This window comes from Chlorocebus sabaeus, chromosome 12 (genome assembly GCF_047675955.1).
Source record: "Chlorocebus sabaeus isolate Y175 chromosome 12, mChlSab1.0.hap1, whole genome shotgun sequence".
NCBI classification, from domain to species: domain Eukaryota; kingdom Metazoa; phylum Chordata; class Mammalia; order Primates; family Cercopithecidae; genus Chlorocebus; species Chlorocebus sabaeus.
Window position 1 is genome coordinate 5236767 of NC_132915.1, and position 20915 is coordinate 5257681.

At 55.5% G+C, this 20915-nt stretch overlaps 1 protein-coding gene across 9 annotated transcripts in view; it reads right to left on the reverse strand.

Annotated features, from left to right (window-relative positions):
* Window positions 1-357: 357 nt before the first annotated feature.
* Window positions 358-20915, reverse strand: part of FGD3 (FYVE, RhoGEF and PH domain containing 3) — an 85552-nt gene continuing 64994 nt past the window's right edge. For 8 of the 9 annotated variants that reach the window (XM_037998632.2, XM_007969765.3, XM_073021444.1 and 5 more), the window contains 8 exons: window positions 18738-18817; window positions 17102-17132; window positions 16539-16646; window positions 14581-14643; window positions 6530-6652; window positions 3578-3718; window positions 1881-2021; window positions 358-1255 (listed from right to left, as the gene is read on the reverse strand). In XM_037998632.2, coding sequence (XP_037854560.2) covers window positions 1004-1255; window positions 1881-2021; window positions 3578-3718; window positions 6530-6652; window positions 14581-14643; window positions 16539-16646; window positions 17102-17132; window positions 18738-18817 — 939 coding nt within the window. In that variant the 3' untranslated portion in view covers window positions 358-1003. The remainder of the gene's footprint in view (window positions 1256-1880; window positions 2022-3577; window positions 3719-6529; window positions 6653-14580; window positions 14644-16538; window positions 16647-17101; window positions 17133-18737; window positions 18818-20915) is intronic. The other variant, XM_007969766.3, reaches the window with a different exon arrangement.

Here is a 20915-nt window from a genome sequence, read left to right on the forward strand (position 1 = left end):
GATATTAGAGGAGTGGGGGTCCTGACCAGTGAGCATCCCCCATCACTGGTCCCTAAATTCCCCCACTCTCTCCCAGAGGCCCTTGGGGCTCTGGTGCAAAGAGCACCCGCACCCCAGTGGCCTCTGCAAGGTCCCCACTGGCACCATCTCGAGTGCCCTGCACCCCACCCTCCCCATCTCTGAGCCTGGCCATCTTCACCTGCCATCTGCCCACCCCTGGCAGGACAGCAGATGCAGAACTGCTCTCCAGGCGGTGTGCAGTTCCATCACCCTTATCCCTCAACCTTTTATCAGTCAGTCCACCTTGTGGGGGGGACCCCGCTGAGGGGCTCAGGAGAGAGCACTGAGGCTGCGCCACTGCCGGTGGCCAGTGTTTATTTATGCAGATAAGCACTGTGTGCCACTAGCGCCAGGAACAGCCACAAATCTCATGCGTCTGCCACTCAGTGGCTGGGGTAAGTCCCAGCAGAGCTTCCGAGTGCAGTTATTTAGGAACCATGAGTCCAGCTAGGACGCGGCAGGTCCACTTCCTGGGGGCTGGAGGCAGGACCTCAGGAGAGGACAGAGAAGGGAGGTGGGAAGCGAGTCATGATTCAGCTCACACGGTGTAGACAGGCTGGGCAGAGGCGGGGGTGGACCACACTGCAGACCGGCCGGATGTGGCTGTCCCTGGCAGTGCCCATGCTGCCTCCTTCTGCCTTCTGGGCCAGCATCACCACACGATCCATATGGATGATGGTTACTGTGGCAGTCGGCCCCTGCTCTGGGCCACACTGCTGGGGCTGGAGGCCAGGCTCTCAGCCAAGACTTGCTGGGTGACCCTTGGCCAGTGGCTGCCCCTCTCTGGGCCTCAGTTTCCTTCCCTCCAAAGCCAAGTGTCCTGAGCTCTGGGCCGTTGGCCCACCCTCAGCAGTCCAGGGCGGTCTTCATCTGGCCTCTGACACCACCTCCCAGGAGAGCACAGGCCCAATGTGGTGGAGTGCAGGGCAGCAGGAGACTCAGCTCACGGAGCAGCTGTGCCCACAGGGACCTGAGGCTGCAGGGTCCCCGGGCTGTCCTGGGCCGTGTCCCCACGGGCAGCAGTGCTCAGGGTCTCCAGCCATCGCTGCTGCAGCTCTGCGGAGGGGGCGCTCAGGTACCAGGATTGCTTGGCCCACTGCAGCTTCCACACATGCCCGGAGTCCAGCCTCTCCTCAGGGTCCGGCACACTCAGTTTGCAGCCAGGGAGAGGGATGGTGCGGGGCAGCCGGCCGTCCTGCAGCAGAGGAGCAGATGGTCAGCAGTGCCTCAGCTTCCCGGCCTCGGGCTCACCTCAGTGACAGGGGCCTCTCCCAGGAAGCCACTCCCAGACCCTTGCAACACAAGGCAGGTGCTGAGCCCGAGGGGCCTGGTGGCTGTGCCTGCACTGTCTTTTGTCAACAGGAGGCCAGTTGGTGGGGGGACCTACTGGTTCTCCCCGAGGGAGGATATAGGGGAGGGGACGCCTTGCCCCCCTCACCTGACCCCCCAGACTCCATGGCCTCCTTTGGGCTGTCTGGCCCCTGGGGAGGCGAGGCAGGACAGGCCAGTCCCTATGACAGAGCAGCAACTGGGGCTCCAAGGGGCCAGGCCAGGGCTGTGTGGGTTCCTGAGTCTCACCTGACAGGTTCTGTGGCTCCTGGCCACCCTTTGTGCCCCCTTGGCCCACCCCTCCTTGCACCCTGGCTGGCTCTGGGGTCCACCCAGGTGCCAGTAGGTTCTGTCTCCTGTGACTGGGGAGCAGAGGGAATCCTGCGCTGCTGGGGAAACTGAGGCCCCAGGTGACACTGCTCAAGCAGGTGGGCCCCAGCTGGTGGCACAGGCCTGCTGGCCCAAGGGCCTGGGGGTGTGGGGACACGTACCTGGCTGCCTCCCTGCAGGTGCAGCACCTGGGGATCCGACATGGGGATGGCGGCCCACACCTCGCTCCAGGTCTCACCGCTGTCTGACAGCCGCAGGGGGCCACAGAGCAGGCTGGGCTGGGCGTCTGCAGCGGGTGTCTTCTGGGGATACAAAAACACAGGTTAGGGGCAGTCTCGCCTGCAGTGGTCACACCCTGTTCTGAGGAGGCTGGGGCAGGGCCAGGGCCACTGCTTGGGAGGAGCTGGCTGTGGAGACCTGGCCAAGCCCTGCACAGAGACCGGGACCAGGCTCACCCGGCTTCCAAGGGTCACCAGAAGCCTGCAGGACGTAGGCGTGTGTGGTGTCAGGCGGGGTTTGCAGGCTGCGCTCTCTAAGGGGAGGGTGTCCCTATGCTGGGTCAGGACACATCAAAATCACAGGAAAACCCAACAGCAAGTACCTGAGGGTGGGTCACGGGACAGGGACTTCACGCGTGTCAGTTCTATACACACCGTATACATGCGTGTGCATGCGCACACAGCACACACACCACACGTGCCACACACAGGCCCTCCCTCTGTCATGTCACTGTTGAAGCTACTGTCCACCATTTGGACATGGCTTAGACACCAGAGCTGGACTCCTCAGACCTGGGCCCCCTTCGAGGCCAGAGTCCACCTTACAGGACCCTGGAGGCCCGTGCCCCAAGGACCTGGCGCTCTCAGAACACACCTTGGTATTTAAATTGCAGGCATGAGGGAGCTCAGTGGGCAGAGCAAGGTCCTTTTTCACCATCAAGACCATTCAACGCTCAGTCCTAATAGACTTACATCCTTGACTTCTGAGACCGAGGACCGAGGTCAGGGCTCCAGTAAGTCAGAGCAGCTGGGACCCTGAAAACACACTGACCCCCATCATCTGACTGAGCCTCTACGAGGGAAATCAACACTAGAAGCTTCCCAGGAGACCCCAGCGTGCAGCCGGCACTGCGAACTGCAGGCTGTGTCGAGTGCAGAGAAAGGGCGATGCGCTTTTCTGGAAGCTCACGTTTTCTTTTTCAGCTTTCCTGCAACCCCCCAGAATAGACTGTGTTCTTGAGGAAAGAAGGCAGGGAAAGCAGCAGCCACTCTCAGAAAGAGGAATGGAGGAGGAACAGAGGAAGAGAAGGAGAGGAGTGTGGGGGAGAAGAAGATGGGGAGGAGGAGAGGGAGCAGGAGGAGGAGGGAGAGGAGAAGGAGAAAGACAGGGATGCAGAGGGAGAGGAAGGAGGGGGAAGAGGAGGAGGAGAAGGGGAGTGGGAGGAGGAGGAGGAGGTGCCTGCCTCCAGGGCCCTGCTCACCCTCTGACAGCTGGAGGTGAGGCAGGCCGAGACAAGGGCAGTGTCTCCCCTCAGGTGGGCCTCAAGGCCTGGACTTGAGGGCAGCTTCAATCCATGCCCTCCAACCAGGTGACCAGGAGTGACACTTGTTCCCATCTAACTCCTAGATGCAAATGGTTCCCAAGCCTTGGCCGTGGCTGGTCCCGAGCAGCCAGTGTGCACACACGGGATCTTCCGAGTGTGTTCCCAGCCTGGGGGCCCCACTGAGACACACTCACATCTGTCCTGGCCCCAAGGACGCCCGAAAGCAGAGGCAGCTGGAGCTGCTGGGGCACGGAAGCAGGTGTCTGGAGGCTCTGCCACACTGCCAGGATGGCAGCAGGAGCTGGGAGCACCCACCTCTGTGCTCTGCTTGGGCTCGGCCGGAGCCTCGGGGCTGGGGCTCTCGGGAGCCACTGGCTGTGTCAGGAAACACTGTCTGCAGACGCGGCTCTGCCGGCTGTTCTCGGCCTTGAACTCGGAGCACTTCCCACAGATGACCTGCCAAACAGAGGGCACCTGTGACCCCAGTGCTCTGGGGCAGAGGATTATCCAGGAAGAGGCCAGAGGAGAGGTGGAGTGGGCGGGAGGAGACTTAACACAGTGTGGGGAGGCGTAAGGGCTTCTCCTTGACGTGCAGGGGGGAGTCCTGTCTGAGGGCAGAGAGCAAGGCTGACCCTGCTGGGCATCTGGTATCCACCCTCCTGTCCTGGAGGGTCCAGAGTCCAGGAGTCTGTGTGCATGGGAAGAAGAGTGGGAAGAGCCGCCAAGCACACGGGAAGACACCCCATCACTGGCCATCAGGGAAATGCAAATCAAATTCACAAGCAGAAACCACCTCTCACCCTTCAGCACGGCTATTTTCCAGACCAACAATGACAACAGCAACGAAAGGAAAATAGTGTTGGCACGATGTGGAGAGATCGGAATCCTTGCACTATTGGTGGGAAGCAAACTGGCGCAGCCTCTGTGGGAAGCAGTAGGGTGCTCCTCAAAATGTTAAACACAGAGTTACCATACGATGCAACAGTTCCACTCGGGGCATGTACCCAAAAGAACTGAAAGGAGGATCTGAAGGGATGTTTGTACATTCACGTCCATAGCGGTGTTATTCACAGTAGCCAAAAGCTGGAAGCAGCCCGTGTCCATTGGCAGATGAATGGATGAAGTCGTCATGGTCTGTTTGTACAGTGACATGTGACTCAGATGCATGGGTGGAGCGTGGGAATGTAGCCAAGGAGTGCTCCTCAGTGACTTTTCCAGAGCTTTTCCTACCCTGGACACTTCTGGCAGGCCCCCTTGTGCCCCCTCCTCTGGCCCCTCCAGCTGCGTCCCGTCAGTGGTCCTGTCTCTCTCTGCCTCGGTCTCCCTCCCTCTGCTGGATCCTTTTCCCAGCACACAGAGGCTCCTGCTGCCTCAGGGCCACCCACACCCACTTCTGCATCTGCTTCTCCTGTTCCATCCTGCCCCGTGTACCGAATATTGCAGAGGACTGGGAGATCCTTGTTCAAACCTTGGGAAATTCTAGTTTGAACCTAAACCTGTGGGCACCGGCTGCTAAGGGACCATGGCACTCAAACACTGAGCTCATATCAAAGGTCTCAGGAGCCACAGCAGGGGGGAGATTGCGCTTTTTAAGTAGATGGAAGGCACCCTGTTCTGGAGTCCTATTTTTACGAGGATTTTATTTATTTTTGGAATTTATCTTTTCTCTATCACTTGTGTGAGGAAGCAGGAATACTGGACAAACCAAGGCAATGAAAGCTAAGCCCCAGCAGGCTGACATGGAGATGCAGTGACGTCAGTGAGGGCCCTGAGCCACCTCTGCTGTGCGGGGAAGTCCAGGTTGGCCATGAGGACGCCCACTCCAAAGAAGATTAACAGAGGCTGCAGCTTCTGATCCTGAGTGGTCACAAAGCCTGAGGCCTGGAGCTGAGCAGGGGCCTGGGCACATAGTCTGAGGATGGCTCTTAAAGCAACAGATTCCCCTCAGGTCTGATGGGGAAACCAGGTTTAAGTTAAATCCCCCAATTCTGGAGTATAAACTGGGCCCCAAACTGAGAGTTCTTTAAGAGGTACAGATCACATTTCACACTTACCTCCCCATCCATCCTCTACCATCCATTCATCCATCCATCATCCATCCATCCATCATCCCTTCATCCACCCATCCATCCATCCATCCATCCATCCACCCATTCATTATCCACTCATCCATTCATCCATCCATCCAACGATTCATCTATCCATCCTCCACCATCTATCCTTCATCCATCCATCCATACTTCTGTATGCCATCCAACTATTTGTCTATTCATCCATCCATCCATCAGTTCTCTAGTCATCCATTTATACTTCCTATATATCCACTTCCATTCATACTTCCATATGCCATTTATCTAACTACCCACCTATCCATCCATCCATCCATCCCCTCATCCATCCATCCCTCCATCCATCCATCCATCCATCCATCCATCCATCCATCCATCCACCCACCCACCTATCCATTCACCCACCTCTACATCCACTCTTCCATTCATCCATCCTTCTACCCACCTATCCATCCATCATCCATCCTTCCAAGGACTCATCCACTTACTCCCCTCCCCCTGCTGCCTCCTGCTGCGTGGCAAAGGTATGACAAGTAACACCAACTGCTTCAGGCACAAGTTGCTGGTGCCCTTTGGAAAAACACCAAAGCATTCTGTGTTGAGATCCAGTTGCTAACGTAGATTTAACTTTAACCTCTTAACCTAAAGATACTTAAATCATCAGTTCCTTCCTCAGGGATACTTTTATATTCAATATTAAGCATTGAATTTTCTCCACTCTCAGGAGAATGGGCTTTGGAGTGAGGGGAATGGAGATGGTGTGCAGCTGGGGTGCCAGGTGGAGGCACTGCCTCATCACATGGGCCCACCAGGCCTTCAGCACCACTGGAGCGCTGGGGCAAAGATCAGCAGTAGGAGCTCCCAGCACAGCCACACCCTTCGCCCATCTCCACTACACCTTGCAAGGAATGAGGACTATCATCTCCTTGTTCTCAAGGTCACCCAGCTAGCGGTTCTGTGGTTCCCAATCCAGCACTTCTCCAGCCACAAGGAGTGTTTGTTGAACACCAGAGCTGACCAGAGAAAAGTGATCAGATTCTACTTTGGACAGGACAGTTTTGCACTCAAGGGCATCTATATCCATGAGCCAGGATCAGGAAGCTCTTCTGTGCAGGGCTGGTGTGCTGCTGGTGAGGACTCAGCTGCTGTGTCCGAGCAGGGTGGCCTCCTGTCCCTGTCCCCCTCTCCTGGGACTCACCGCCCCGCATAGCTTGCAGTGATGCCTCCTCTTCGTGATGGAGTTGAAGGTCTCACCACAGCTCTTACAGCTCTGCTTCTCCTTGTCACGTCTGGTCTTAGAGGATAGTTTTCTGGGCTCGAGCTACAAGGAGGCAAATAGATGCCATCAGCTTCCGAGTCATGTGTGCACCCTACCCCACACGGCAGTGGAGTGGCAGCTCTCGTGACTGTAAAAGCCACACAGGCTCAAGGCAAAAAGTGGAACATGCAGAAGGGAATGAAGTGAAGAGCCAAGTCGGCCACATCTCTCTTACCTCCCTCACCCCGCAAGCGGCTGCCTGTGCCTATTGCACCGAGTAAAGATTTTAAGTGGATCAAGATCTTCATATTTGGAACAACCTGGCCAATGACTTTATCTGGTGCATCTGAGAAACTATTGAAAGGAGCCACAGCTGGAGGAACACAGCGCTTACTAGGGTGGGCAGTGGGTAGCACAGCCACGGCCTGCAGCCCTGGGGACGGGGGTACCCCTGCCTGCAACCCGAGCCATGTGGCCACATGCCTGCTCTATGCTGGGCACTGGGGGGCCACACCCTCCAGACACGCCACATGGATGAATATAGGTGTGCACCCACATGCCTGAGTGTGCAGACAAGCATGGCAACATTTTAGGGGGAGGCCGGACGCAGTGGCTCACACCTGTAATCCCAGCACTTTGGGAGGCTGAGGCGGGCAGATCACTTGAGGTCAGGAGTTTGAGACCAGCCTGGCCAACATGGTGAAACCCCGTCTCTACTAAAAAAAAAATACAAAAATATAGCCGAGTATGGTAGTGGCAGTGGTAGTGGGTGCCTGTAATCCCAGCTACTCGGGAGGCTGAGGCAGGAGAATCGCTTCAACCCAGGAGGCAGAGGTTGCAGTGATGCAGTGAGCCAAGATCGCACCATTGCACTCTAGCCTGGGCAACAGAGCGAGACTTTAAAAAAAAAAAAATCTGGGAGGACGTGAGGAAGCCATGAAGAGCTGTGCCTCCCTCTGTCTCCTGTTGCCTGAACTGCCTATAGAGGAGGGTGGTGTGGAGGCTGCAGCAGGTGTAGCCTGGGGCTGCCCAGCCCAGCCTTGGTTTCCCTGTCTGATTATGAACCGTGCAAGGTGGAGAGACCCCAGGCTCCTGCCTCCTGTCAGCCATGAGACCCTGGATGACTCACCTCTCCTTTCTAAGCCTCAGTTTCCTCACCTGTAAAATGGGATGAGTGACTGGTCCCTGGGCCCTAAGCCTCATCACAGTACATAAAACCGCCACTTTGGAAAGTTGCTAATTTTAACCCTTTCTTTTTTTTTTTTTCAACTTGTGAATTTTTTTTTTTTAATATACTTTTTAAGTTCTAGGGTACATGTGCACAACGTGCAGGTGCAGGTTTGTTACATATGTATACATGTGCCATGTTGGTGTGCTGCACCCATTAACTCATCATTTACATTAGGTATATCTCCGAATGCTATCCCTCCCCGCTCCCCCCGCCCCACAATAGGCCCTGGTGAAGCTAATTACCCTTTCATGTTATAGTCTGCAACCCTGGAAAGGCCTCATCATTTGATGAAATAACTTCCTGGGCTTTTGAAGCTTGGTCCACACCCAGCATTTCCTCTCTGGGGAGGAGGCGCCTCCCTTGAGATACTTTGTTATGGGCGCAGAAAACACCCTTAAGAAGACTTTAGGAAAAGGCAAAGCTATGTCTCGAGTTCCCCAGGATGTCAGAGCTGGAGCTGCCCCTAGAAATGTTTATCTCAACCTCTCCAGTCAGGGAAACTGAAGCCTGCAGGTGTTGTTTTTCTTTCTTTCTTTTTTTTTTTTCTGTTTAAAAGAAAACTACCTAAAATAAGCTAGCCATTAGTATAGCTGCGCAGAATAAAAACAGGTCTGGGATAGGCTTTAAAATATTACAGTAAACAGAAGTGTGTGTGTGTGGGGGGGGGGGGGGTGGCAGGGCTGGGGGCCGAGGGGCCGTAAGAACAGCACCAGGCTGAGGTGTCTGGAGCTGGGGAGGGACACTCACTGCAGTTATCCCCACTTGTGTGGGTCCAAAACTGCCGCAGGAAAACGCTGAACAACATACGCTTAAAAAAAGTTTAACAGAAACTCTTCAGGTTCAAGGAGAAAGGGCCAGGCGCCGTGGCTCTCGCACGTAATTCCAGCACTTTGGGAGGCGGGAGGGTTGCTTGAGGCCAGAAGTTTGAGACCAATCTGGGCAACATAGTGAGACCCTGTGTCTCAACAAAAATTCAAAAAATTATCTGCCGTGGTGGCACGTGCCTGCAGTCCCAGATATGTGGGGGGCTTAGGTGGGAGGATCACTTGAGCCCGGGAGGTTGAGGCTACAGTGAGTTGTGATCACACCACCACACTCCAGCCTGAGGACATGCCAAAATCCCAACTCAAAAAATTAAAGAAAGAAAGAAAGAAAGAAAAAGATGAACTGAACTGGTTGGGGGTAAAGAAGCAAGAAAGGGGTGGCTCAGATTGGGCATAAGCATTGGAGGCTGGGATGGGCTGAACTGTGTCCCCCCAGATTCATATGTTGAAAATTTAATTCCCAGTATCTCTGAAAATGTGACTCTATTTGGAGACAGGGTGTTTAAAGAGACATTAAGTTAAAATGAGGTCTTCGGTTGGGCCCTGATTCAATCTTACTGGTGCCTTTATAAGAAGAGATGAGGACACCGAGACACAGAGAGAAGACTGTGTGTGGACACAGGGAGGAAACTGACATCTCCAAGCCAAGGAGAGGCCTCAGGAGAAACCAGCCCTGCCCACACCTTGATCTCAGACTCCAGCCTCAGGTAGTATTTTGTTCTGGCAGCCAAAACACACTGACACCAGTGCCTCCGGGCAAATTCTGGCCGGGCACTTCCAGCTGTGTGGCCTGGTCTGTGGTCCCCCTTCACTGGCCCACCTGCAGGTCCCCCAAGCGCCCGGCCAGTTTGGCACAGGAGCCCAAGGGCAGGGCTGGCTCCTTTGAGGGTGACAGGGACGCTCACTCGCTGTGCTGCAGCCCCCAGCACCTCTGATGAATGGGCCTTGTGCCAAAGACATGGGTGAGGCGGCCTCGGCTCCTTCTGCAGTTTTTCTCACGTTCAAGACCCCAGTGGGGGCTCCAAGCACACTAGGCGGGGAATTGGCATCACTGACCTGGTGGTAAAAGCCTGTTCTCCAGGTGGGCACCCAGAGAGGCTGGGAAGTGGGAGTGATTGGTGGAAGGGCGGCCCCGATGTGCACCTCAGCCCAGAACTGCCTGCTCGTAAGGACCCCAGAAGGGGGACCTGTGCCACGGCACCCAGGGGCAGCACTGCATGGCAGCTGAGAACAGCACATGGCATGCTCATGGGGCAGGGGGCAGCAGGGACTGGAGGAGCGAAGAACAGCCATGTAGGAGGACAGGTACCTGCGGGGCTGGGTGCACAGCAAGAGCTTGGCCTCTGAAGACCAGCGGGGACCAGGTCCCAGTGAAGGGACAGACAACAATTCTGGAAGCAGCGAGTGTGGCTCAGGGCTGGGGCGGTGCCGGGAGTCCCACTGGCTTCCTTCATCTGGCAAATCTTCTCAGCTGTGGAGCTGAGCTGAGCACTCGGGATGGGTCCTGGCCCTGCACCAGCTCCCATGGAGCTGAGGCCCGCAGCCCACCGAGGCCAACCCTCCAGCTCCCGTCATCAAGGTGTGGCAGAATTTGTAGGCATGACCCAGTGGCTGAGGGGCAAGAGGCCCACCTAAGTAGCCAGGGATAGTCTCTCGGCCATGCACACGCCCCTTTGTGGATGATGTTCCCACGCAGGTTGACCCAAAGAAGGGAGCTCAGGTTTTCGTTGTGGATGTCAGGATATCAGAAAAGCTGGGCCCAAGTCTCTCCAGGAAGATGGAGAACTGTGGCTTCCTCAGTATCTGACCGAATGACTTCACCCCCAAAGCGCCCAAAACACACCAGCGTTAACCCAGAAAGTGGTCTCAACCAAGGGTCAACGGGGCTGCCCCCTCCAGCAATTTTTCTTGAGCAAATTGAGCTGCACATCCAGGAACAGAGGGCACAGCTGAGTTACATAGAATTGGAGCCCAGTAAGTGACCCTGATGAAGACAAGTCAGTTTCATCAGATACTAGAAATGACCCAGCAGGGGACACAGGCTGTGGGGCACAGGTACTGCCTGGGGATGTTCCAACAAGAGGGTGGCTGGGCTGAGGCCTGAGGCTGTGCCCCTCGTGACAGCCTTGCCCTGGAGCCCCGAGGGTAGACACAGGGCGTGGCCTCGTCCCAGGAGGGGCAGTGCCTGAGACGGGGCAGTGCCTGAGAAGAGGCCCTGGCACTGCCCTGTCAAGGGTGCCCTCTGATGCCTCACTGGCACCTTGGAGGGGTTCATGTGTCACCCACGGCGGGTCTGAGGCCCTAAGAGACCTTCTGGATTCTGACATTTTGTGTTTCTGTTAAGAGCAACTCGATGCTTGCCCATCAGGGAAGCCTTTGAATTCCGCAAGGCCCCTTGCACAACTTCCTGGCTCGGGTGTAGCTTCTCTTAGGAAAGGGGCTTACAGGGACTATACCACTGAAGAAATCGGGCTCAGGAAGTAAGTTTCAGTTTGGTGTACTGTAGCAAAAATCACTGTTGTGGATAAGAGGATGAACTTGCTTTTGAGTGCTTTGTAAAATGCACACTGAGCTCACCTCCATCACACCACATTCACCCTGTGCAGCTCGATGCCGACACTGAGCTGTCCCAGCTCCCACCACGGTCTCAACTCTGCTGTTTTTGCTCACAGGAAGCCACCAGTGAGGAACACACGGCCAGGTCAGGCCACATCCACTGGGGGTAGGGAGGCTGTGGGCTGGAGCCGAGGCCTGTTGTTGTTCAGTGGTCTGTCGTGGGCCCAGCCCTGGCTTGGTGTGGGTAAGGGACAGAGACAAGAGACCGGAACTGGAACTGTGGCCCTGAGCACCTGGCTCCCTGGGCTGCTGCAGAACCTGAGGCAGCTGGGCCCTGAGCCAGGGGAAGTACAGGGAGTGGGGCCAGCGGCACTGTCCACCCAGCTGGGCGCACCCATGGAGGCACAGCGGGTCTGCTGGCCACAGCCTGGTCCAGCAGACGCCCGGACACTGACTGAGGCCCCGAGCCCCAGTTACCTTCTCGCCTGTGACGGAAGCAGGGGGCCAATAGGGGCATTGCCTGTGTGGCCAGCAGTGCCTCAAAGCCCTGCTCCAAGGCCATCTCCAAGCTGTGTCTTCCCACAAGTTAAAACATTTTAAACCATGGCCTTGCAGGTTCTTCCAGCTAGAACATTCTCCTGTCCAGGCACCAACCCGGGGTTAGACTCCCCAGGACCACACTCAGACACCCTGTGTGGATCCCCTCAGCCAGGCCCGGGCTCCTGCTGTTTCCACAGCCCACCCAGGGCCTGCCCACCCAGGGCCTCCCTCAGCATGTGGCCTCCACCCACTTCTGCTTCCTTGCCTCCCCAAGACACTGAAGGTGCCTTTCCAGGGCCTATGGGCTCACACACAGGACAGACGCACTCACAAAGGACAGGTGGCTGTCGCTGAGTCTTGATGCCTCTGCGGCGGGACTGTGACCACGGATGCCTCCATAAGCCTGGCCCAGGGCCCGGGGCTGGACATGGAGGGTCATCGAGCGGAGGCCAGTCCAGCTCACTCCTTACATGAGCTGTATGTGTGGGAGGCAGTGCTCTGTGCCAGGACGTCACCATGGAAACTGTCAGGGATGCCTGCCCTGGCTGTGGGATGCCAGGCAGTGGGGCTGATCAGGCAGTGCCTCATACACACAGGTGTGGGCTGTCACGTCCCCACTGTGACCCTGCGATTGTGTGTCCACTGTGGGCAGCTCACGCTTCTGTGGCTGCACTCATACCATGAGGACACACTGCTTTTCATAACTTTCCTTACTGCTCCAGAAAAGGGACTGAAGAGCTCTGTGAGTCTGGGGCACAGCCAGCCTCTCACTTACTGCTGGCAATACAAAAAGTTGCTGATGGGCGGATTCCCGTCATAGGCCGGGCGTGGTGGCTCTCACCTGTAATCCCAGCTGATGAGGAGGGCAGATCATGAGGTCAAGAGATTGAGACCATCCTGGCCAACATGGTGAAACCCCATCTCTACTAAAAATATTAAAAATTAGCTGGGTGTGGTGGCACACACCTGTAGTCCCAGCTACTTGGGAGGCTGAGGCAGTAGGATTGCTTGGACCTGGGAAGTGGAGGTTGCAGTGAGCCGAGATTGTGCCACTGCACTCCAGCCTGGGTGACACAGCGACACTTCATCTCAAAAAAAAAAAAAAAAAAGGCTTGGTGCAGTGACTCACACCTGTAATCCTAGCACTCTGGGAGGCTGAGGAGGGCAGATCACGAGGTCAGGAGATCGAGACCAGCCTGGCTAACACGGTGAAACCCCGTCTCTACTAAAATAAATAAATATATATATATATATATATACACACACACACAAAAAATTAGCCGGGCGTGGTGGCAGGCGCCTGTAGTCCCAGCTACTACAGGAGGCTGAGGCAGGAGAATGGTGTGAAGCCGGGAGGCAGAGCTTGAAGTGAGCTGAGATCACGCCACTGCACTCTAGCCTGGGCAACAGAGTGAGACTCCGTCTCAAAGAAACACAAGTTGCTGATGGGCAGATTCCTGTCATTGAGACATTTTGATCAGGGGCCCCTGGGGCAGGCTACGGGGCTTCATAGACTTGGACAGAGCAAACAGCAGATGTCAAGGCCCTGGGGCCTGGCAGGGCAAGGGGAGCCCAGGGCATCTGCAGGGAGGGTGGCCAGGAAGCGGGGTGAGGCCAGACAGAAGGAGAGACAAGTGAGAGGAGATTCTCTCCTAGGAGGCCAGGGGACCACTTCCCCACAGGCTGTGAGACTTCCTCATTTTAGTGTTAAGAAGATGTCCCTGCAGGGTGCCTGTCTGCTCTGCAGGGGCCAGGTGGCTGTGCTTTGTGAATCTGGGGTCTCTCCTCTTGTCCATTGGGATGTATGTGGAAGTCCCCCCACGCCTGCACACTCCATTGTGCCCCTGAAACACTACATCCTTCCCAAGACCTCCTGAGTGTCTTCATGGTTTCCCAACGCCAGGCCAGCCCAGATCACGATGGGTGGGGCCTGGTAAAGCTCAGGTCATGGGAGGGGGCGGCCAGCAGCCAGCCCACTTGGACAGACGCCTGTCTGGGGTCGGGCTAGGGCAGCCATCTGGGGCCACGTCATTTCTGAGCCTGCACAGCATAGGGGGAGGCGAAGCACCTGGAGAATCGCCCTCCTGCATCTGGGTGCAGCAGCCACATCGGGGTGCTCCAGGGTGATGTTGCTGTCAGCGTTGGTGAGTGCCAGGCCTGGGCGTCAATGATGATGGCTCCAGGTACAGATGCTCTCGGCCCTCATCCTCTTTAACTTCCCGGATTAAATGGAGGAGGCAGGCCCCATCCCAGTTCCTACAGCACATCCCCTGGCAGGCGGGCACGTGGACACAGCCTGCCTGGCCGGAGCAGCACCCTTGTGGGCTGGCTGCCATAAGGCACAAGAGAACACAGACGGGGAGAGGCAGGGAGGCTCAGGCCTCCCTGGCCGCAGCTTGGGGTGAAGGACTAAGCAGTCCTCTGCATTACTGAGCCTCCTGAGGACCTTGCACTGTCAATACACGCTTTATGGGACGATTCACCATGTTAAGAGCATAAATATTCACTTGGAGCTCAGAGGATTCTCACATGTGTGCCCAGCTGTGTGACCACGTCCAACTAGGTAATGGACATCCCCACATTGACAGGCCTCTGCATGCCTGCCTCACAGAGTCCTCTGCAGTGACCACACAAGTCATTAGAGCCTGGACTCAGACATGGCTTCACCTCCACACACCCAGGCCCCCAGGCACAGTGAGCAGGACAGGCTGGCCCCTCAGTCCTCAGCCTCCAGGAGGCCCTGGTCTGACCGTCCCTCTCCAACTTCCCTACAAGTCATCCTGGTCTGACCCCCTGCTCTGCCTCTCACCCCTGCTGACCGCTGAGCATACGGCACTTACCCCTGCTGCACCCGAACCGCCTTCGGTGGTCACCACAGGCTCCAGAGGGCTGGTGCTCGTGATCTGGAAGGGACACAGAGGCCAAGTGAGAGGAGATTCCAGGGCCACGCAGCCCCTGTGCAGCGGGGACAGCTCCTGAAGCCCCCAGCACCTCCGTGCATTGAGGGCAGGCTCAGGAGCAGGAATTTCCAGGCCTAGGATTTGCTGTGCCTTTGGGGAAGCTGCTTCCTCCCTGGGCCTGGCCTGAGCTGAAGGCCTCTCCTAGGAGCATCTGCCAGTGTGGTGGGTGGCTGGTGGGTGATGCCTCCCTTTGGCCCACCCTGATCAGAGGCTCTAATTCACACCAAGTCACCCAGTGAGTGAGGAGGGTCCCTTTGGGTCCTCTCTCATCCTCCAGGGCTCTTTGTGGAGAGTCTCTGCAGCCCCCACTTTCTCAGCAGAGTGAGGCTCTGGGATTAGTCTCTGGACAGAAAGGGCTTGGCCAGCTTTAAGGACAGCCAGGCTCAGTGTCTCACATTCCCAGGTCACCTCCACTCAAGGCAGTCCCAGGACTCTTCCTTTCTGGATGATGCAAAGTTCTTACAAAGTGAATGCAGAAAGCACAAAAAACCTAGTGGACTTGATACAAATATGAAGTGGATATGGGGGAAGTGGACTGCGCCAGGCAGACCCATGGAGGTGGTACAGAGGGCAGAGCCAGCCTGGAGTTGGGATTTGGGCCTGCGGGGTCTGGGTCAGGCAGCGAGAGTTGGGGCACCCTCACTCTGAGTCATGCCCGGTACCCCCATGAAGGCTGGAGCAGAGGGCCTGGCATAGGGCTCAGGGCACCGTCTCTCCTGGGTGCCTCCCCGGATGTGTCCTTGCTACAGTTCCAACCCCTATGCCTTGTCCAGGGCCAGTGGCTCCAGGGCCTTCCTTGCAGCGGGCAGAGAGCAGCCTCTTCACCCAATCCTCTCTCCCTGACTCCAGGGAAGCCCTGTGGGGAGAAATGGCTGAGGCTTGGTCCTGGGGCTGCAGCCCTGACTCCCTGGCCAGGCTTCTCGGCAAGGACCCTGTAGCCCTGCCTCTTTCCCAGCCTAAGTCTCCACATGAAATCCCCCTGGGCCCTTGGGGAAGCTCCACATGAGGATGGGGCATGAGATGCTCCTACTGCTTCCCCCAAGGGGCTCTGAGCCACCATCTCCCAGGGCACGGGGGCACTGGGGGGAAAATACAGTCACAGAAAGGTGTCTGCACTCATGGGCCGTCCTGGGCCAAAGTGGTATGCGGGCAGTGCACCACAGCCCTGTGACGCCGGGTCCACCACCCACGACCTGGGGATGTCACCGAGCTCCTCTGAGACTCAGTTTCCACGGGGATGATGTAACATTCCTTGGTGCATAGGATGCTGCGCAGAAGGCACCAGACAACCAAACAGGTCACGCAGGAGCGCTTCCTCCACGGCCACATCCTGCTTTCCCGCCCACCTGGGCGCTGACCACGGGCCTGGGGCCCAGCAGGCTGCAGCGGGCACTTAGTGGAGGGTGGGTAGGGGTGAAATTCAGTTCAGTCTAAAGCTGCCATGGAAAGGTGGCCGACACTTCAAACCACGTCAAACACGGCAAACGCGGAGCTGTAACCAACCCAGCTGCTTCTGTGCTTCACTTTCCCTTTTCTGTCCATACATCCTCTCCGACCACACAGCAGCAGAGGAGGCTCTCTGGACCTACTCTGGTCTCAAGGGTTGTAGGGGGCAGGTGCTATCCCATCCACGAGTAGTTGTTTGCTCAATTAAATTGTTAAATTTCATTTGTCTGAAGTTTTTCTTTTAACACAAGGGAGCGCCCGCTGTCCTGGTCCCTAGTACAGCAGGAGGAAAGCCTGGAGGTCGGGCTGCCCACCCAGATGCCAGCGCCTTCTGCTCTCCGCAGGCAGCCTGTCCCCTGGAGGCCCCTCTGCGCCCCGGGCCACTGACTCACAGGCACGTCTGGAGAGAGGCTGGGGTCCTCATCCTGGCTGAAGGCGCCACCGAAAGCCTTGAAGGTCTCACTGTTCTGCTTGTGCTTCTCGATGGTGGCCTGGATGATCTGGACACAGCAACACAACAGGGAGGACCATCAAGGGGTGTGGGAGGACGCTACCCGCAGGAAGGATGCGCCTGCCTCTGTCCCGAGGACGGGCCCTGGCGTTCCCGGAACAATGCCCAGGCCACCGGCCATCTCCTTTCCCTGCTACCAATGATGTGGTCTCCCCTTCGAGCTGTCCAGATTGAGGAGATCCACCCTGAGCGGGGAACCTGGCCTGTGACTCCACCAGGCCTGTTCATGTTTATTTGGGGGCTCTCAAACAAATGAATGGGTTGAAAGGCCTGTGACATCTGAAGGTGCTTATGAAGGCACAGTGTGGTCACTGCATCCCTGCAGGGTGCAGCACAGGGCCAGCAGTCCCGGAGGCCAGGGCCCCCACCCTCTGTCCCAACATAAATGGCCTTACTGCTCAATCACTTGGTCGTTTGGTTACTTTACAAGTTTAGAAGCTTCACCTGAATCCATTCTTTCTTCTCTTCCTCTGTCCTATAAAACCAAAACAGTCTTGTATTAATCCAGTCTTGGATACTGACTCTAAATGACCAGCCCTCTCTCAGCCCTGCAGCACACCCGAGCCATGCACTGGCTTGTCAACACAGCTCAAGGATGGGAAGATTGTCCCCAAGGGCCTCAAAACACTTGTGGCCTGGTGGGGCCAGGTGAGCCACGTGGAGCCCTCTGTAGTGGCTGGAATTCAATGCCTCCTTGGACCATAATGGGTCATTACGAAGATCCCACTGTTGGTTGGCTGTGGGAGAACAGAACTCCCATGTATGGCTAGTCAGAGCACAGCCTGACACAACAGCCACCAAAATTTCAAACAGATGCACTACCCTGTGACCAGCAATTCTACGTCAGCAATCCATCTGATGGCTACAACTACACATATGCAGAAACATCTAAAAACAAGGACACTGCTTGCAGCACCATTTGTGATGGCCAGGTTCAGGAGGAGCCCAGGTCCTCGTCAGCGGGAACTAGCTAATGATCATTAATGGGAAATCATGTTTCTTTAGGAATGGTGTGCAGATATGGGGTGATTCTTGACAAATTAAGTGAAAAAGCAAGATGCAGGACAAGTATAAACAGTCATCTGTGATTTAAAACGTAGACACAGGTGCATGTGCATAGAAAATCCTAGAAGGGGCCAGGCGCAGTGGCTAACACTGTAATCCCAGCACTTTGGGAGCCCGAGTCAGGGGGGTGGATCACCTGAGGTCAAGAGTGGGAGACCAGCCTGGCCAACATGGTGAAACCCTGTTGGGGTTTCACTCAAACAAGAAATTAGCCAGGCATAGTGACGGGCGCCTGTAATCCCAGCTACCCAGGAGGCTGAGGCAGGAGAATCACTTGAACCTGGGAGGCAGAGGTTGCTGTGAGCTGAGATTGCGCCACTGCACTCCAGCCTGGGCAACAAGAGCGAAACTCTGTCTCAAAAAAAGAAAAGAAAAGAAAATCCTAGAAGAATACTCAAGAGAGGACTAAGAATGTGCTGGGCCTGCTGACCAGGAGGTGGGCAGAGGCTTAATTTTCACCAACTTCCCTTGGTAGTGAAAGGGCCCCGATCATCCTATAGATAGTTTTTCCAATAAACACACAAATTGACCCTTCCAGTCTTCAAGCTTGAAAGTTAACATTTGTTTTATCTGAGTTCCTTCCTCAGTAACCTTAAGGCCTCTCAAAAAAACCATCAAGGGACTGAACTCACCAGGTCACCACATCCAGACAATGAGATGCCCAGACCCTTTATCCATCATGATTGCTTCCTTGCCCCCACTAGTTCCTGTTTTCTTACACATTGTTACATTTCTTCCCTGCTGTATGTGCCCCTAGTTTTAGTTGGTTAGGAAGATGGATTTGAGACTGAGTTCCCATCTCCTTGGCCGATTAAAGCTTCTTCCTCGGCAATAATCATCTCAGTGATGGGCTTTCTGTGCAGCAAGCAGCAGGACCTAGATAGCACCCTGGTGTTTGGGTAACAGTAATGTTAAATTTTAAGCCATACATAAATAAAAATATATTGCAGGTTATCCAGTTTAGAAAAAGAAGACATGAGGTCAAAGACATTCACAGAAACAGCCCGTTCCGTACCGCGTCTGCAGCTCCAGGGACCTTTTCCTTCCCGTTATGATGAATGTATGTGCTGTGTTTGGCTTGACGCTATCCTGCACCTGAAGAGGCAAGAACAAAGAACAAAGCAAACCCCAGCTAGTCATTTTAGCGGGTCCTTAACTCCAGCCTCACGTTTTCTGACTTAGAAGTGTTTCCCCGAGGAGGTAGCAGAGGTGAGCCTGCGGCCCCACAGTTCTCAGGGAGAGGGGCGCAGAGGTTCAGGTCACCGTGGCTGCTGCATGAGCTGGTCCATCGGGAACAGCAGGCCTCCCACCCTGCTCAGACACAGCTGGGACCGCTCATCTTCTGTGCTTGGAACTCTGCTGACCAAATCCATCCCCTGACACCCAGCCTGTCAGGTTTCCTCCCCATGTCGCCCCCATCCATCCTCCTCGAAGCCAAGCCATTCCCCACAGGTACCACTGGGCACTGCCCCCCTACAGCAGCCACGTCCCCTTAGGATGGAAAGGGACCTGATGAGAAGAGCAAGGATGGCCTAAGCCACCCTGCAGAGTCTCTGCCCCTGAGCAGGTGTGCCCTGAGATGAGATGTAAATAGGACAATGCGTGCCCAGAACTAATGAAAATGGGGTCACTTCTTCACAGAACCACAGCCTCAAATTCCATCCTCTTCCATCAGGATGAGACCACAGAGACCATGGCCGGGCACGGTAGCTCACACCTATTCCGTGTCTCATTGCAGTGGTAGCTGAGAGGACTTTGAATGAATGGGTGCTCCAAAAACATTCGCTAAATCAAAATATGTAGTCATTTGCTTAATGCCACCAACAATCCCTTCTTACATTGAAATTCTCTGAATTCAGGTTAAGAAATAAAAGACTAACTAGAGAAAATACCTTTTTTTAAGGTTGTTTTATTATTTTTTTTAAGTTATTTTTGAGACAGGGTCTTGCCCTGTCAGCCAAGCTGGAGTGCAGTGAGTGGCACAATCATGCAGCCTTGACCTCCTGGGCTCAAGCAATCCTTCCACCTCAGCCTCCCAAGTAGCTGGAAATAGAGATGTGCACCACCATGCCTGGCTAATTTTTTATCTTTTATAGAGACACGGTTTTACTACATTGCCAAGGCTGGTCCTGAACTGGGTTCAAGTGATCCTCCTGCCTCAGCCTCCCAAAGTGCTTGGATTGTAGGCGTGAGCCACCAAAACTACGTGCCTGGCTTTTTATAGTAGTTAGAAGAAACCACTTTTCTAGTGTTTCTCTATAAAAAATCAGTCATGGCTGGGCATGGTGGCTGACGCCTGTAATCCCAGCACTTTGCGGGGCTGAGGCGGGTGGATCACGAGGTCAGGAGTTTGAGAACAGCCTGACCAACATGGTGAAACCCCGTCTCTGGGCATGGTGGCATGCACCTATAATCACAACTACTCGGGAGGGTGAGGCAGGAGAATCCCTTGAACCCAGGAGGTGGAGGTTGCAGTGAGCCGAGATCACACCATTGTACTCCAGGTTAAGAACTACCATTAAAAATAATGACTAACTAGGCTGGGCGCAGTGGCTCACACCTGTAATCCCAGCACTTTGGGAGGTTGAGGTGAGTGGATCACAAGGTCAGGAGTTCGAGACCAGCCTGGCAAACATGGTGAAATCCCGTCTCTACTAAAAATACAAAAATTAGTTGGGCATGGTAGCGTGCACCTGTAATTGGAGCTGCTCGGGAGGGTGAGGCAGGAGAATCCCTTGAACCCAGGAGGTGGAGGTTGCAGTGAGCCAAGATCACGCCATTGCACTCCAGCCTGGGCAACAGAGCGAGACTCCGTCTCAAAAAAAAAAAAAAAAAAAAAAAAAAGGTCATTCTGGACCACGCTACAGATATGCCTGGAACCCTCCCCCAGCTCTGGTGCAGGAGGACAGGAAAGAGCTCGGAACCCAGGAACCAGGCAAGGGAAGCAGGCCCTCGCCCCAGCCAGGATTTCTCCTTGCAACCCTGGGCTTCATGTTTTTGTTTGTAAATAGGGCCCCGAGTCCCAGTCTTAGAGATGACAGGGTTCAGTCCAGGTCCTGGTGCCATCCCTACTGCCCCCGCATCCTCCAAGGCTCTGCAGAAAGGGGAGTTGGCAGCAATGTGGCAGGTGGGCGAAGCAGAGAGGGATGGAATCCTGCCCTTCCGGCCTGGGGCACCAGGACTGAGACGATGC